Source organism: Cucumis sativus, chromosome 3 (assembly GCF_000004075.3).
Source record: "Cucumis sativus cultivar 9930 chromosome 3, Cucumber_9930_V3, whole genome shotgun sequence".
Classification (NCBI taxonomy): domain Eukaryota; kingdom Viridiplantae; phylum Streptophyta; class Magnoliopsida; order Cucurbitales; family Cucurbitaceae; genus Cucumis; species Cucumis sativus.
In genome coordinates, this window is record NC_026657.2 from 7,340,498 (window position 1) to 7,355,821 (window position 15,324).

General features: G+C 33.5%; 3 protein-coding genes and 1 non-coding gene across 9 annotated transcripts; all 4 read left to right on the forward strand.

Annotated features, from left to right (window-relative positions):
- The first annotated feature begins 1,393 nt into the window (after window positions 1–1,393).
- LOC101220957 (probable E3 ubiquitin-protein ligase RHB1A) lies at window positions 1,394–4,419 on the forward strand. Of its 3 annotated transcripts, none has more exons than XM_031883387.1 (6): window positions 1,394–1,612; window positions 2,657–2,727; window positions 2,829–3,040; window positions 3,121–3,506; window positions 3,636–3,745; window positions 3,899–4,419. In XM_031883387.1, the coding sequence occupies exons 3-6, from the start codon at window positions 3,018–3,020 to the stop codon at window positions 3,920–3,922; spliced, it is 543 nt and encodes a 180-aa protein (XP_031739247.1). In that variant the 5' UTR covers window positions 1,394–1,612; window positions 2,657–2,727; window positions 2,829–3,017; the 3' UTR covers window positions 3,923–4,419. The 3 variants fall into 3 exon arrangements, with proteins under 3 accessions (XP_031739247.1, XP_011650743.1, XP_004133858.1); XM_011652441.2 differs by having other exon boundaries at window positions 1,398–1,612; window positions 3,134–3,506; XM_004133810.3 differs by having other exon boundaries at window positions 1,399–1,612; window positions 2,829–2,946; window positions 3,134–3,506.
- Window positions 4,420–5,148: 729 nt separating this feature from the next.
- LOC101211138 (AT-rich interactive domain-containing protein 1) lies at window positions 5,149–8,600 on the forward strand. Of its 2 annotated transcripts, none has more exons than XM_004134275.3 (3): window positions 5,149–5,527; window positions 5,656–6,897; window positions 7,709–8,600. In XM_004134275.3, the coding sequence occupies exons 2-3, from the start codon at window positions 5,983–5,985 to the stop codon at window positions 8,456–8,458; spliced, it is 1,665 nt and encodes a 554-aa protein (XP_004134323.2). In that variant the 5' UTR covers window positions 5,149–5,527; window positions 5,656–5,982; the 3' UTR covers window positions 8,459–8,600. The 2 variants fall into 2 exon arrangements, with proteins under 2 accessions (XP_004134323.2, XP_011650745.1); XM_011652443.2 differs by having other exon boundaries at window positions 5,149–5,430.
- A 1,245-nt stretch (window positions 8,601–9,845) lies between these two features.
- LOC101221190 (ubiquitin-conjugating enzyme E2-23 kDa) lies at window positions 9,846–14,726 on the forward strand. 3 transcript variants are annotated; one of them, XM_011652444.2, is made up of 6 exons: window positions 9,846–10,229; window positions 10,361–10,440; window positions 10,791–10,905; window positions 10,999–11,051; window positions 11,201–11,269; window positions 14,360–14,726. In XM_011652444.2, the coding sequence occupies exons 1-6, from the start codon at window positions 10,186–10,188 to the stop codon at window positions 14,488–14,490; spliced, it is 492 nt and encodes a 163-aa protein (XP_011650746.1). In that variant the 5' UTR covers window positions 9,846–10,185; the 3' UTR covers window positions 14,491–14,726. The 3 variants fall into 3 exon arrangements, with proteins under 3 accessions (XP_011650746.1, XP_011650747.1, XP_004133859.1); XM_011652445.2 differs by having other exon boundaries at window positions 9,852–10,229; window positions 10,745–10,905; window positions 11,141–11,269; XM_004133811.3 differs by having other exon boundaries at window positions 9,856–10,229; window positions 11,141–11,269.
- LOC116403011 lies at window positions 13,220–13,320 on the forward strand. Its single transcript, XR_004215740.1, has one exon. It is a non-coding gene; the product is annotated as a U6 spliceosomal RNA (small nuclear RNA).
- Window positions 14,727–15,324: the final 598 nt, after the last annotated feature.

Here is a 15,324-nt window from a genome sequence, read left to right on the forward strand (position 1 = left end):
TTTTATGTGTTGATTTGAACATAACTTAGTGGATAAGATATCAACTGTCACATTAGGAGTACTTAATTTTTTTTATTATACAAGTGATGTATTTGAATAAGATTAATATATTATATTTTTCGTGTAACAAATTGTCATGTAAAAGAAAAAATATATACGTTATATATATATATATATTTTTGTAGGTAATAGCAATGTAGTTTAATTATTACAATATTGAAAATTTTAGGAATTAATGTTGAGTTGGTCTTGAGAAGCCCATAGAATTGGGCCCATAGTATTTATGAAGATGAGAGGACCAACTTGGCTTGTATGCAACTAAAGAGTCAAATAGATATCATGGTGGGCTGTACATTTACTGTGGCATTTTGGGATTTTTTCAATTCAACTTTGTTATATAATAATAATATTATCATTCGAGTTTTTAGGTGACAATGAACTTGACTTAGTGGTATTATCGTGACGCGTGTCAAAGTACAATTTTTCATCCTATAATCGTATGTTACTTATGCACGTGTCAATTTAAGAGTATTTATTGTTAAATGTCGTTCAACATAAGACCCAAGACGATAAACACAAATATGATGTTTTTCTCTGGGGAACATTTAGTTAACGATAAAAACAATGAGTTAAATTGAGTTGATAACAATTATAGAAAAATATAAGTCGAACAAGTAAACATTTTAAATTATTGGTAAAACAAACATTGGTTGTTTTTTCTTTTATCCATGTAACCGAACTCTCTCACTACTCAAGTTACTAAATAAATCAATACAAAATAGGTTAAAAAAAAATCAAACTATTTCTTTTGCTCAAAGAACAGAATATTTTTGCTCTTCCAATCCCTAAGACATAAAAAAAGTATGTCGACATATCGTATATCGTGACAACATCACCTCCAATGGCCGCCACCTTAGACATTACTACTTTATGTATTAAAAAGAGCAGGAGATATTTTTTCATAAATGGTAAAGTCAGCCAAAATTGATTGTATTAAATGAAAGAGAGAAATTAATTATGTGGAAACAAATAAAATGAGTGTGCCTTAAATTATTTGAAAATGCCAAACAGAGAAATTCAACAAAAAAAAAAAAAGAAAAACTGTTCATAATTGGACTGTTAATCATAATTAACTATGTAATTATCATTCTTTAAAAAAATATTAAAACTTGTTAGGTTGAATGTTATTAAATATTAATCAATTAAACAAAACAAACAATACTATGTGCAACAATAGATGATTGAAATTGGTTGTAAATCATTCAATTCAAATTAATAATAAGATTGATTGAAAGAGACGGATCGAATTGATTGAGATTCATAATTCATACAATTAGATAGATGTATTCAAATAACTTGATGATTCTTGACTATACAATCAATTTAATTCTATCAAAACTATTATTAAAAACTTTTTTACTTTTTGTCCGGTTCGTATGATTGTTTTTTCTCAACATCATATCAATTTTCGCATCTGTTCGTATTGATTTTTAGAAAAAAAATTAAATTCAACACAATAATTAGTAAACAAAAAGTTGTATGGAAAATTGGCGTGGAAATTGCATAGCTCAAAAAAGGCGCCACTTCCTTTCTTAGGCGATTCTCTTAATTGGTTTGTGTTCTTTATCGAATCGTTTATTTTTTCTGATTCATTTTGAGCTTTTGGGTTTTTGTTAATGGTGTTGCTGATGATTCTGTGATTTGGGTTTGGCTTGTTTTGCTTATTTGTGGATTTAGTTTTCTTCACCGTTTCCTTAATTGGAGTTGATTTTGTGTTTATTTCATGAAACTGTGAATGATGAAATGATCAATATAGGAGATTAGATAGAGATTTGAAGTGGATTTAAGATCTTTGCTGGACATTTAGCTATGGTGGTAGAAGCAAAAGATGTAAATGGTTCATTTATTATTTGATTCTAACTTTTGTTGAGATGCTTCTCTCTGTTTTTCTTTCCATATAAATCTGACTTCTCAACACCTTGTTTGTTCTCTTTCATCCATTAACTTTACCAAATCAAAATCCCAACGGAGACAGTATTTATGTCTATGTGTTAACTCAACGATAAAGTCTAGTTGATTTGATGTACTTCTGCATCCTATCCACATGTTCTTTATGAGCCATTTAGTGGTTCTTTGCAGTATGGTTTGAGTTTGGATCAAAAGTGTAAGTCTAGTTGATGTGAGCTAATTTGATGAAATTTTAAATCCCACCATCTCCTCCTGTATCCTTATAGAAGATAAAAAGAAGACACTACCTAATGGGGTTCGTCATGCAGAATGTTAATTTAGTTGGTAGTTATGTGCATTTTGGCTCTTTGATAATAACGGATATTGCCTCGTTTATATCGGCTATTTGTATCTATCTATTGTTTTTTATCCATGCTGAGACATATGGTGGTCATGTGCTGTATTGTAGTTGTTTTTAGAAACTTATTCATGAGAATTAACGTTGTTCGTTAGCGAGACATTTTGGAAGCATAGTCATAGTCATGTTAGAAGAAAATAAACCATTTTTTTACTTGTTTCTAGTTCTCAAATTACAGGAAATGAGAAACAAGAGTGTTATCAAACGGGTTTTAGTTTTTACTTTTTTGAATATGCACATGGGATTTGGTTTTCCACGTTGATGAATCAGAATTGTGTCATTGATCTTCAGGTTGTAGATTGGTTTCCCTATTTCCTCTCTTGGGGAAGAATGCTCGCCTACATATCTTGCAATGTTAAATGGTTTGTGTCTTAGTTTTTCTACCTTTTCATATATGTATTTGCTGTCAATCTGTATCGGTTCTTCGTTAGTTCTTAAAGTCTAATGTACAGCATTGTTTCAGATAATAGGAAACCATGTTCTAAAGCTGCTAGGTAGATCAGAAAAATCATCAAAGAATGGGAGGTTGCTGCTGTTCTACTCGAAATTCTCACATGAATGGAACTCCAACATACTACTATGTTAGTTCATTTGCTTTTCCACATGATCATGACCCATTATTGCACTTGTTCGACTCGAAATTCTCACCTGAATGGAACTTCAACATAGTACTATGTTAGTTCATTTGCTTGTCCACATGATCATTACCCATTATTATACCTTTCTATTTTCTTTGCCAAAACTAAGATCCGTAGTTCCTTTCTGCAGTGCCCCATCGCTATGGAGGAGCGCATGACATCCGAAATTAATAGTGGCTCATCCTCCATGCTTTTGAATGCAGGACATGATCATTTGAACCTTGATTTTTCAATACCCAGCACTTACCGATCCCCTCCCATACCTCTCCCATACGATGTGGTTTTGACATATCCACACCAGAAAGATCCTAACTCTGCTAAAGAAAGAATATGTGAATGTAGTTTGAAAACTACATCGGCAGTGAAAAGTGTTGGGGAACTTGATCGTAAGTCCCAAGAAAGTGGCCCTCCAGGCAAATTGGAACATTCCAAGTCGAAGGGCAATAGTATGACAACTCCGGTGACCGAAGAAGATCAGGATGACTGTCCCATTTGTCTTGAAGGTGAATTGAAATGGCATCTTTATCAACTGATATTCTTTTAATATCATTCTTTTTCACTTACACCACCAGTTCTTCTGTAGTTTTAAATCAAACTCACAATTCATGTTTAACTTTGTATCTCTTATGTAGAGTATGATTCTGTACATCCAGAAATTATCACAAAATGCAAGCACCACTTTCACCTTGCTTGCCTTCTCGAGTGGACCGAAAGAAGCGATGTTTGTCCCATTTGCGACAAGGTTTGTTCTAATATCAATGGCTGTAGATAACATACTGTCTTTGCTCATTAACAGCATACAACCTTCATCCCAAAGAATAAAAAAACTTTACTAGATAGTTTGTGGTTCGCTTGTGCAAATCTGATCAAAATTTCTGCTCGATTTGCAATACAGGAGATGATATTTGAGCTACATTGAGTACGTAGAGAAGATGAACTTCTCTAGTCCATAAAATTCCAGGGGCTGAGCTCACTTCACCTTTGGTGGATGGCACTTTTCCTCATTCGTCTGCAGGTTCATTTTCAACCATGGTTGTATAGATACATTGGTCGACGGTCGTTTCGTAACGCAAATTCGAAATGTAAATTGTTGTAGTCAGTCGACTCGATACATCAGGCAGAGAGCAATCAATTGACAGTGCATCTCTTCCTCATGTTGGATCTTCATGCATGTTTATTATTGTTTTTTCGATCTTTGATCATCAGTTCTGATGGAACTCCTGACTTGTTCACTCGAGAAAAGGAGCATTAAAGATTCATACATTCTGTATAAGATGAGATATCTTTCCCATTTTTGCTTTGACCTAGCTGTATTGGTTGTATTTATGATCAATTTAGTACTGCATAAAATTGCAACTATAAGTTTGAAGTGGTTTGTATTGAAAGAAAAAGTTTGAAATGCTAAATTTTTATGAAGGAAAAGATGTTCAATCTATAATCATTGATATATTAAAGTACATGATTATAAGGTTAATTTGAATGTTTTTCAAACTAGGACTGTTTAATGTGTGAAAATGAGTGTATTTGAATATGATTCAAATAATTCAATCTTAATTTCTAAAAAAAACAACCATTTAATTTGAATATTTCCAAAAAATTATTTAATTTGAATAACATTCAATTTTTTTTAAAAAAGTAGGTAATAAAAGAAGTAGTATATTTTAATAAGATTCAAATAATTAATCATAGATATCAAAATTAATTGTATATCTTTAAATTATTAAAATGGATAATTATAATTATAAACTCTAAATGCTAGTTATAATTATAATTTGTTTTAGAAGCAATAATAACTTTAATATTAGATGTTAAGATATATAATTATAATTAAATATTATTATTCTAATTAAATTAAGTTTCCATATAAAGGATTCACGTCTTCAAATCCTAAACCTAATCGAAAAAAGATTTATTTTTTCCGTAATCTTTTATCTCTTCTAAACACACCTTAATATAAGATTTTATGGATTGTTTTGAGTTTTGTATAAGATCGTTATTTTATCTTTTTTTTTAATATTTGGAGATTCTACCTTTTCAAATTTTGTGAAATTCTATAGTTTTTCAAATCTTACCGTTTTTCAAATCTTTTTGACATTCTATTTTTTTTTTTTGTATAAAAATTAGTTGAGATATGAGAACAAAATTACAAGTTTTTATCCACGAATGTAAAACAAAAGAAGTGCTATTTCTTCTAATTTCCCCAAAAGAAAGAAAATCCTTATTTGAATCACCGCCGCCGAACAGCGGCGCGAACTTCGAAGAAGATGACCGGAGGTTCCCCTCCCAAAAACACCGCCGATGTTACTAATGCATCTTACAAATACGATTTACAAAGCTAAATCGCTCCAATATACTCTACCGAATCCTGACATACGAAATCATTTGAAATAATCGTGTATTAGCATTTAGTGATGGAAGAGACGAACCGTAAGAGACGATTCTGTTCTGCTTCCGGAGTTTGATATTCTCGATCTCATTGTTAATCTCTTCCTCGCAAAAACTTTGATCATCCGAAAGTTTACCGGTGGATATATAATTTTATTCCTTGTCCACAAAATCTACTTTCTCATTGTCTCTTAGCTGCATTGTGAATTTATCTGGTTTCCCTCCCTTTTCTTTATCCTTCTAACGTGGGTTTTAATTTGTTTTTAGGATTTGAATCATCAACCAATTTTGTGATAGTTCATGATGGCATGAGTTTGCAATAGATTTCGAGGACTCTGGAAAAAGCTTAGAACAAGTTGACATTCAACTAGGGCGTTTTCGTTGCATGGCCAATTGACTCAGACAGTGGGATGATATTTATTGTTGGTGTTTATTTTAATATGCGTACTGAAACTCGGCTGAAGATTTATCTGACTGATTTGATTTGCATGTGCTAAAGTGCGAATATAATTAAGTTTACTTTTGGATGGTTGATTTAATATGGCGAGTTGCATATTTGAATTATTTTAATAACTTAAGCTTTTGGATCAACGAATGACTTTGTGTGTTAAAAGGTGTTTTGATCCCGAGACTTTTGAACTAGAAATGGCTTCAAGCGAGAAAACATTCGGTTTGTTTAAGCTATTTTTGGCTGTAAGAAATAAGGGTGGTTACGATGTTGTATCGAGGAAGAATTTGTGGGATTTGGTAGCAGAAGAATTTGGTTTAGGTTCAATTATCTCCTCAACTCTGAAAGTGTTGTACGTTAAGTACTTGAATGTTTTAGAGAGATTGCTTGAAAGGGCTGTTGAGGATCGAGACTCCACAAATAGTTGCAGCAGTACAGGATCCGGATCCAATGGCTCGTCTCCGGATATTCAAAATTTGAAGAAGAATCATGATTTGCACGAATCAAAATTTTCGGACTGTGATGATACAAATGTAATTCTGAAGATTGATAGGGACAAGAATATTGCTGGTTGTGAGGGAACTCTTTGCCAATTAAATAAGTCCGAGTGGGACATTCATGACACAAACAACTTGTATACAGCTGAAGACTCTAGCCTGGAATTAGCATCCAATGTGGCCGAGAAATCCCGTGGTCTAAACCTTCAAAAGGATGAAAATGCATTTTTAGATGGGGTAGGAAGCAATGTCGAGCTCTCTTACGACGGCAGAACGTACGATGGTCATGATCCTGATGACAAAGAAGGAGTGATCATAGATGCCATCTCAATTGAGGAACTTAATTTTAGCCATGAGAAAAAGTGTGAATCCATGTTAGGAATGGTAAATTGGATCAAAGAAATTGCAAAGAATCCATGTAACCCTGTTATTGGTTTATTACCTGAAAGTTCAAAGTGGAAGTCAAGTGGAAATGAAGAGATCTGGAAGCAAGTTCTGCTGATTCGAGAGGCAACGTTGCTGAACAGACATATCAGTTCATATGCTGGACGGTCTGCTCTGCAGGTATATATTTCTATGAAAACTAGGTCTTGCAAAAATCATTTACAAGAATATCATTCCATCCTACTTATGATCGAGCATTCAGTCTGAAACCATATTGTAAAAGAGATTGTAATGTGCTGCATGTATATGTTGTGCATTCTCTTGCTTGATATTTAAATGTGTGAATATAGAGTTCAGTGACCTAAAATTTGTTGGCTCTGTTGTAGCTCTACAAGCTCTTGGTTAGTTATATATGAAAAATAGCCTGGAACAACCAATTGTGTATTAATTCAGGATGATACCACTGTTTCTTCATTTCATATGTTTGAAGAAGAATCTTCTTAAGCCATCTCAGTTTGGTTTGATATAATATTGGTTTATTCATGTTTCTTGTATTCTCTTTGCACTAGACTCATTTTTTCAACAAAAAGTTTTGTTTCTGTTCAAAATATATACACAAACACACATAGGCTTATCATCACGACTCATGTCAACTGTGGCTCTTTGTTCATAGGTTCAACGGATAATCTTGTCTATTTGATGCAGCATCACATTCTTTGGTTATGTGATTGATTGCAATTAATGTTCTGACTTTTGTGTGACCAAGAATATGCTAGCTTATATGGTTGAAAATACTTTTTAATGGATGAAAATATTTTTTTTAGTATAATGTGGGAAGGGGGTTTCAAACCATAGATCCCTTGGTTGCTCCCTTTTGGCTTCTTCAAAGCATGCATAAAAAGCAGAAAACTTGGCTACAGTAACCGATCTCTTTAGTGTGTAGTTAATCCATGATAACGTTATTTAAGCATTCTTCTTGTTATAATATCAGGGCATACATCCATGCATGTTCGATGATCATCAAGACTCCAGTTACAATCTAAGAAAGAGAGCAAGATCTAGTAAAATATTTCCTTGTGGGATGAGTCGTGGTCAAAGTCCTCTACGGACGACAGAAGACCAACTTGACCAAAAAGTTCTTGTAACAACTTATCCCTTGATGCCAGATTACATGGGAGAATTTGCCTCAAAACAAATACCTATAGGACCAAAATTTCAAGTTGAAGTACCAGAATGGAGCGGTATAACATCTGAAAGCGACTCTAAGTGGTTGGGGAGCCTGGTTTGGCCATTAAATAAAAAGAAAAAATCATTTCGGCATAAACACAATCCCATTGGGAAGGGAAGGGATGATTCATGTAATTGCCAAGTCCTTGGTTCCATCGAATGCATTCAGTATCATATTTTAAAGAAAAGATACAAAGTTAAGAGGGAACTAGGCTCCGCATTCTATCACTGGAAATTTGATAAAATGGGGGAGGAAGTGCGACTTCATTGGACAGAGAAAGAGGAGCACAAGTTTAAGAGTGCTACGAGGTCGAGTTCTACATCTTTTAAGCAGTCTTTCAGAACTCGTATGTACAAGTATTTCCCATATAAAACCAAAGAAGATATAGTTTGTTACTACTTTAATGTCTTCTTATTGCATCATAGAGCATTTCAGAACAGATTCACTCCCGATAACATTTGCAGTGATGATGAATTGGAATATTTATGTAGGAAGAGAAAACCTTGTTGGTAATACCAGAAGGAGATTTTGTTTTTTCTTTTCTTTTCTTTTCTTTTCTTTTTTTTATTAGTTTCATACACATATTTGTTTACTTATGGTAATGCAGTTCTTAATCTATACATTTGTGAAGTAAAAACTAGAAGAGCTTTTTGTAGTTCTGGACTTGCCTTAACGATTCTTGCTTTCATACATACTCCTTTACATTCCTTGTTGCAACATCATTCATTGTGATTCATTTCTTGACAAGGACTTCCTCTTGGTTTTTAGTGATTGTGTTCATCTTTTGAATTGAGAGGAACAATAGATTTTTTGGTGAGGATATTTGAGTGGTGAGTCGGTTTATCCGTTTAACGTTTTCCTATAGATGATAGTTTTGAGGTCTTTTTATATTTGTAAAGTTGATCTTGGTTTTTTTCTGTGTCGATAATGTTTTATAGGTTCTTGAGTTTTATAAAATATTGAATAGTTTTAATATATTTAAAATTTTATGTATTTACCTAAATTCAAGTTTTCATTATGGGTTTTCCTATTTTGTAAATGAAAGTCTGTCCATGTCGAATAGTTCAAAAGTACAACCAAAATGGAGTAGTTAATTATATCACGAATATTCGACTCGTACAAATTTACTTTTGGATTGATTATATAACTTTTTTTAAAGAAAATAAAATTTCTATTAATTTTTTTGTTGTTTTGGTAAAATTCGAGTAAAATAAAAATTGAAATAAAGTTATATTAAGTGGTTATTAAATTTATTATTATTAGATTTTAAAATAAACTTATTTTAAAAAATTAAACATTCGATAAGTGGAATCAAATACACTCCCAACAAAATTATGTCAATTCAAGAAAAAAAAACTCAAATTTCTTACGTGAATGAAAGAAAAAACAACTCTTTCTTGACTATTTTGGTGGCCGTATTCATTTTTAAGAATTCAAAATAGTTTTTGAAAGAAAAAATTAACCATTTCTTATCAAAATAGTTTATTTTAGATGTTTTTTCAAAAATAGAAAAAATTAGTAAAATATTTGTATTCCATATAACAAAATCACTCTAAATATTTGTTCAATGGTTGTATTTTCTGTAATTTTGTCAATCGTTAAAAAAAACAAAAATAATAAGAAGTGAGAAAAAAGAGTAAAACAATTAGAAAGAAATCTTGTGAAAGAAAGCATGTGAAGTAGAAAGAGATAACATTGAAAAATATAGAGAAAAATCAACATTTTAAAATAGATTAAAAAGGAAACAAAGTCAATCGTACGTATTTAAATTAGGTTTATTTGTTTCCTTTTTATCCCATGAAGCTTCACGACAAATCTCTTTGGTTTCCTGAACAATGAATGAATGAATAAAGCATAATATAGAAATCTAAGATCAGTTTTTGGCTTATAATTACTCAATGTAGATCGAATCTTTTTTAGGATAAATTAGAGAGGAAAATCTTGAAAAAAGAAATGGAATATTTATATGGCTGAGACCCGGATTGGAGTGGGTATATATATATATAATGACTAAGGAGGAAGAATCTTGAAAGTACATTTCAATTTTGAAGCAATCACAAGGGCTTCCAAATTGAAAATTCTCTCTTTCTCACTCCTATTTTCTCTCTCTCTAGATTTCTCCTTGTTTCACTGCTTCATGTCTGAAGAACCCTTGTAGCCTTTTCTCTTTCATTTCTAATTTCAAACTGAAAAGTTCCTATTTCTTTGTATTCAAATCGACCCACCAAAGAGTAGAAACCATGTCTTCTCCAAGCAAACGCCGAGAGATGGACTTGATGAAACTGTTAATTCTCTAACAATAAGCTTATTCTAATTCCATGATCTCTTTTTTCTTTTTTGTTGGGGGGGGGGGGATTTGTTAACTTGTTCTGTGAAATCTTTTGTTTGATGGTTTCTTTTTTTTGGGTTTGACAGGATGATGAGTGATTACAAGGTGGAGATGATTAATGATGGGGTGCAAGAGTTTTACGTAGATTTTCATGGACCCAGTGAAAGTAAATCTTCAAATTTTTTTAATATATATATACTTTTTTTGGTTGTTTCTTGAAGTTTGTATTTTGTTGAAATCTGGATTTGATCTACTTGTTTTCACCAAACATGAGCAATTATATGGTCATCTTCTTGAGTAAACCCGCTTTAGTTACTTTAAGTGGACTGTGATCTCAATGATGTGAGAATCCTTCTTGTTTCTTCTTTATGAATCTGTGTTCATAGCAGTAACTGATTATTTATGTACTCATGTTGTGTTTGGCCATGCTGTTTTGAGGCACCTAACTTTCCCATGTTCTTGGAGAACAGAAGGAAATTGATAAAGAAAAGTCACAATGTGATGAGTTTCTGGCAGGTCCTTATCATGGAGGGTTATGGAGGATAAGAGTCGAACTTCCGGACGCTTACCCCTATAAATCTCCTTCAATAGGATTTCTTAACAAAATTTATCACCCCAATGTTGATGAAATGTGAGTTCAACATATGTTCTTAACTTGAAGTGAATTGTAGGTTGTAGGTTTTATGCTCTGATTATATTGGATTTCTGGTTGTCTTCAATTCAGGTCGGGTTCGGTTTGTTTAGACGTTATTAATCAAACTTGGAGTCCCATGTTCGGTAGGCGAGCTTTTTTAAATGTTTAGTTATTGATCTTCATGCCACAGTTTTCAGATTGATCGTACACTTGTATATGCAATTACTTTCAGATCTGGTAAATGTTTTTGAAGTGTTCCTACCACAACTTCTTTTGTATCCCAATCCGTCAGATCCTTTGAATGGAGAGGCTGCAGCCTTGATGATGCGTGACCGAGTTGCTTATGAACAAAAAGTAAAAGGTACTGTTTCTCTTGTTTTCTGATTAGAAGCAAATCTATTGGAAGTGTGCTTTACAAGTGATTTTCTTGTTGTTTGCTGTCCATGCCATGACTATACATTTATTTGAAAGTTGGGTGTTTAAACTTTAAAACTAATCGTCTATGGTTACAAGTGTGTAACTTTGTAGAAACATCAAATATTAAGAAATATGGTGTTTTTCCCTATTGGAAATGCTGTTCAATAAATTCGTAGAAATCCAGACAGGTTCATGCAATGCCTGAAAGCATTGCAGAAAATAAAGAGAATTCTACGTTTGGGGATTATCTTTAGTGATTACTTCAACTTGACTAAAAGTTCAAATACTTGAGTACGATTTCCTCAGGGATATCCAATATAATTGGTATTAAACCACCAATTCATCCAAAAGCTTAAGCTAGTGGTTGAAGGCAAATTTAATTATATATCACCAACACTCCCCCTCACTTGTGGGCTTGAAATATCTGAAAGGCCCAACAAGTGGAATCAATTTTAATTGGGGGAGGAAACGACAATGCAGGGGCTTGAACACAGGACCTCCCTGGACCACCTGCTCTGATACCATATTAAACCACCAATTCATCCAAAAGCTTAAGCTAGTGGTTGAAGGCAAATTTAATTATATATCACCGACATGTTGATTTTATGGAATAAATCTATATTTCATTCATTACTTAATAGAGATACAAGCCTATATATAACCATAGAGAAATACACTTAAGGAAATAATATCAAATAATATCTCCAGAATAATATCTCCTAAGAATAATCTAATTATATTAATACCCTCCCTCAAACTCAAGGTTGAAATCACAAACTTGAGTTTGCTAAGAACTAAGAAAAGAAACAATATATCTAGAATAGAATAAAAAACCCGAAGAACAAACACACAAAGAACTTCTAGGCTAAAACAAACCCACGAAGAGCGAAACGAAGAACTTCTGGGATAGAAACATAGATCCTCGTATAGAGATCTATAACAGAACCTAGGAAGAACGAAACAAGAACTCCGGGGGCAAAATGAAAGAGCAAAACTGAAGCAAAGTAGAATCAAATCAGGATGAAAACGTGGTCTGAATTGGGCAGGAGCGTTTCGTCATCAGAATGGAACTGAACGAACTAAACTAAAGCAAGTCAGAATCAAACTGAACAGGAAATCTGGGTGAACATAACGAAAACTGAAGAGAGCTGAGAGGTTGAGTAGATAGAGAGCTTTGCGGCGTTCTTCGCAAAAAGAGAAGATGCGTTTCATGACGGCGAGCTTCACAAATGGAGAGCGGACAAAGCCGAACCTGTGCGTCGTCGGCTGTGAGTGGAGCGGAGCGGTGGATCATGGATCTGAACAAAGATTCACCCTCTTCAGGATCGGGAGTCTTCAATCGAAAGAGATTGTCTGGTACGAGTAAAGGGCGGCGGCGGCAGGTCGGTCTGATCTGGAACAGTATGATTCGAAGGCGAAAGATGAAATAAAACACGGATCTGGAAGTCGAAGACACGAACAGAGATGCACGAACAAATCGGTGCTTGCAATGTGCGCACAAGTAGATCTAAGTGAGGACGAATGGAGAGCGGATATGGGTCGAGGGTCGAGAGTGCGACGAACTGTGTGGATGGAAGGAGCAGTGATGGCGGAAGGAGCAGTGATGGCAGAAGACGAGAAGGAGGCGGCAGCGAATTACTTGGAGACATGATGTGTATTGATTACTGATGGGTATGGCTCTGCCTCCGTCGACGAATCAACGGAGGCAGACGAGCGGGGATGTGACGGCTAGAATACAAGGAGACTAAAACCCTATAGCTCTGATACCATGTTGATTTTATGGAATAAATCTATATTTCATTCATTACTTAATAGAGATACAAGCCTATATATAACCATAGAGAAATACACTTAAGGAAATAATATCAAATAATATCTCCAGAATAATATCTCCTAAGAATAATCTAATTATATTAATATGGAACAATATAGAGAAGATTAGCATGTCCCCTACGAAAGTATGACACACATCTACCAAATGCTCGTTATATTTTCAAGTGGATTACTGTTAACTCGCAAAACCTGCTTCGGTTCCATCAGAATGTTACTATCAAGCTATTCTTCTATTGCTCTAACCGTACATTTTCTTCCATCACTAGAAGTTCTTTTATCTGGCTTCACCTTTATACACTTTGAGATACAATACTTGTGCGTTGCGCGTATGATGCTTGTTCTCCTATCCTACTAGCACAGCCGTTACTAAGCCTGTAGGTGGTCCCTAGGCTCATGACTCTCCAGAAGTGCTCTATTGTCATGTGGTGTGATCTTTCTTCCACAGTAAGTATGGTAGTATCATGATCATTTGAATGCTTTGGGAAAGAGTGAAAGGTAATGATTTTTTCCCCAAGTGGACATCGAGTACTGTTGTCTATAACCTTTCTTTTTGTGCGAGTAGTCTTTCTTGAAAGAATAACAATTACTAAGGGATGAAAGGAGAAAGACAAGAGTTACTCTCTTGATAAAAAGACTCTCGAATTGATTGAGAAATTCTCCTGATAAAAGCTCTAAGCCAAGTAAACAAAACTCAAACGACAGGCCTGATTTTCCCTAATCCCCTCTAATTAAATACCCTACCACTGTCATTCAAGTTATTTGATTCTGCTCAGTATTATGGTGGAGGAAGATCAAAACACGGTGATGAAAACGATATATGCTTTGGTTATAGTGCCGCTGCTGGGCAGCAGTAGCATCTTTAGCGGTGGCAGCATAATAGCATCAATTTTAGAGTAAAATTGTTAGTTTTTGGAGTTTAAGTTCCTCCACCAGAATTGATTTTCAGTGTTTTATTTCCTGATTGAATTGGACTTTATCTTCTAGAGGTTTTTTCCTGATGTCTGATATTAACTAGATAGCTTGTGAGTTGAGTATCTGTTACTCTTGCAGAGTAGTTGGTTCAAGGGCAAATGTAACATGTCCACGCAGTCATTACTTTGTTGATTGATGAAATCCTTACTGATCTTCTTTCTTGATTTTTTAACCTTGTGAATTTCATTGAATATGACCATTGTAGCAATTCTTCCATCTGATCTTACAGAATACTGTGAAAGATATGCAAAGCCAGAAGACATAGTAGCTGCACCTGATAAATCAAGTGACGAAGAAGAACTAAGTGAAGATGAATCCGACTCGAGCGATGAGCAAGTTGTGGGGCAAGCAGACTTGTAAGGGCTCATTTTGAGTTTCTTTCATTGTACAAAGGTGTCTGCTTGATTACTTTCTTCTGATCTGCTATGTGTATATATATATCAAGAAAAGAAAAATCGACGCTGGTTTCATGTTGCAATTACCATATGATATTAGATTATGTTGAGACTTTAATCTGGCTTTGCTTGGTTGAATTTTGGAAAGGTAGTTGTAATGTTGCTTTTCTTTTTTCAAAAAGATGTTTTAAAGTTCTAACATCTATACTCTATGAACTTTACCAAACATAAAAAGCTATTAAGATTCTTCTACAATCACTTTTAAAGCTATCTAAATCATTCCCAAATTATGATTCTATTAGAATCTGTAGTTGTTTGTTGTACAAGCAAAGTCAAGATGTAATGATATTTAAGTCAAGAATCATTGAAAAAGGCAGAACATTGTGTAGAAAAGATTTTTCAAATCATCTGGTTGTTTGAAGTTGGAGTGGCTCGAAAGGATTTCAGTACATCATCTTCCAATTTTGTACAATTTAAATTTCGAACTATAAGAAGTAATAATTTAATTTATGTATTTTAGAAATTTCGAACTATAAGAAGTAATAATTTAATTTATGTATTTTAGAAATCAAATACATGTACGTTAGGAAACTGATCTGATATAAAAAAAATTATAAACCACAAATAGTGAGTTGAAGTAAAAAAACATTTGAAATTTAATTTCGATGAGAATTTTTTGTAGGATGAAGATTAAAATGTTATAAATTTCGAACTAAACTGTTGCAAATTCAAAGATATTAGAGTATATATAAAACTAAATTGTACCTTCCAAGTTCCAAAAAAATCAGAAAAGAACTAT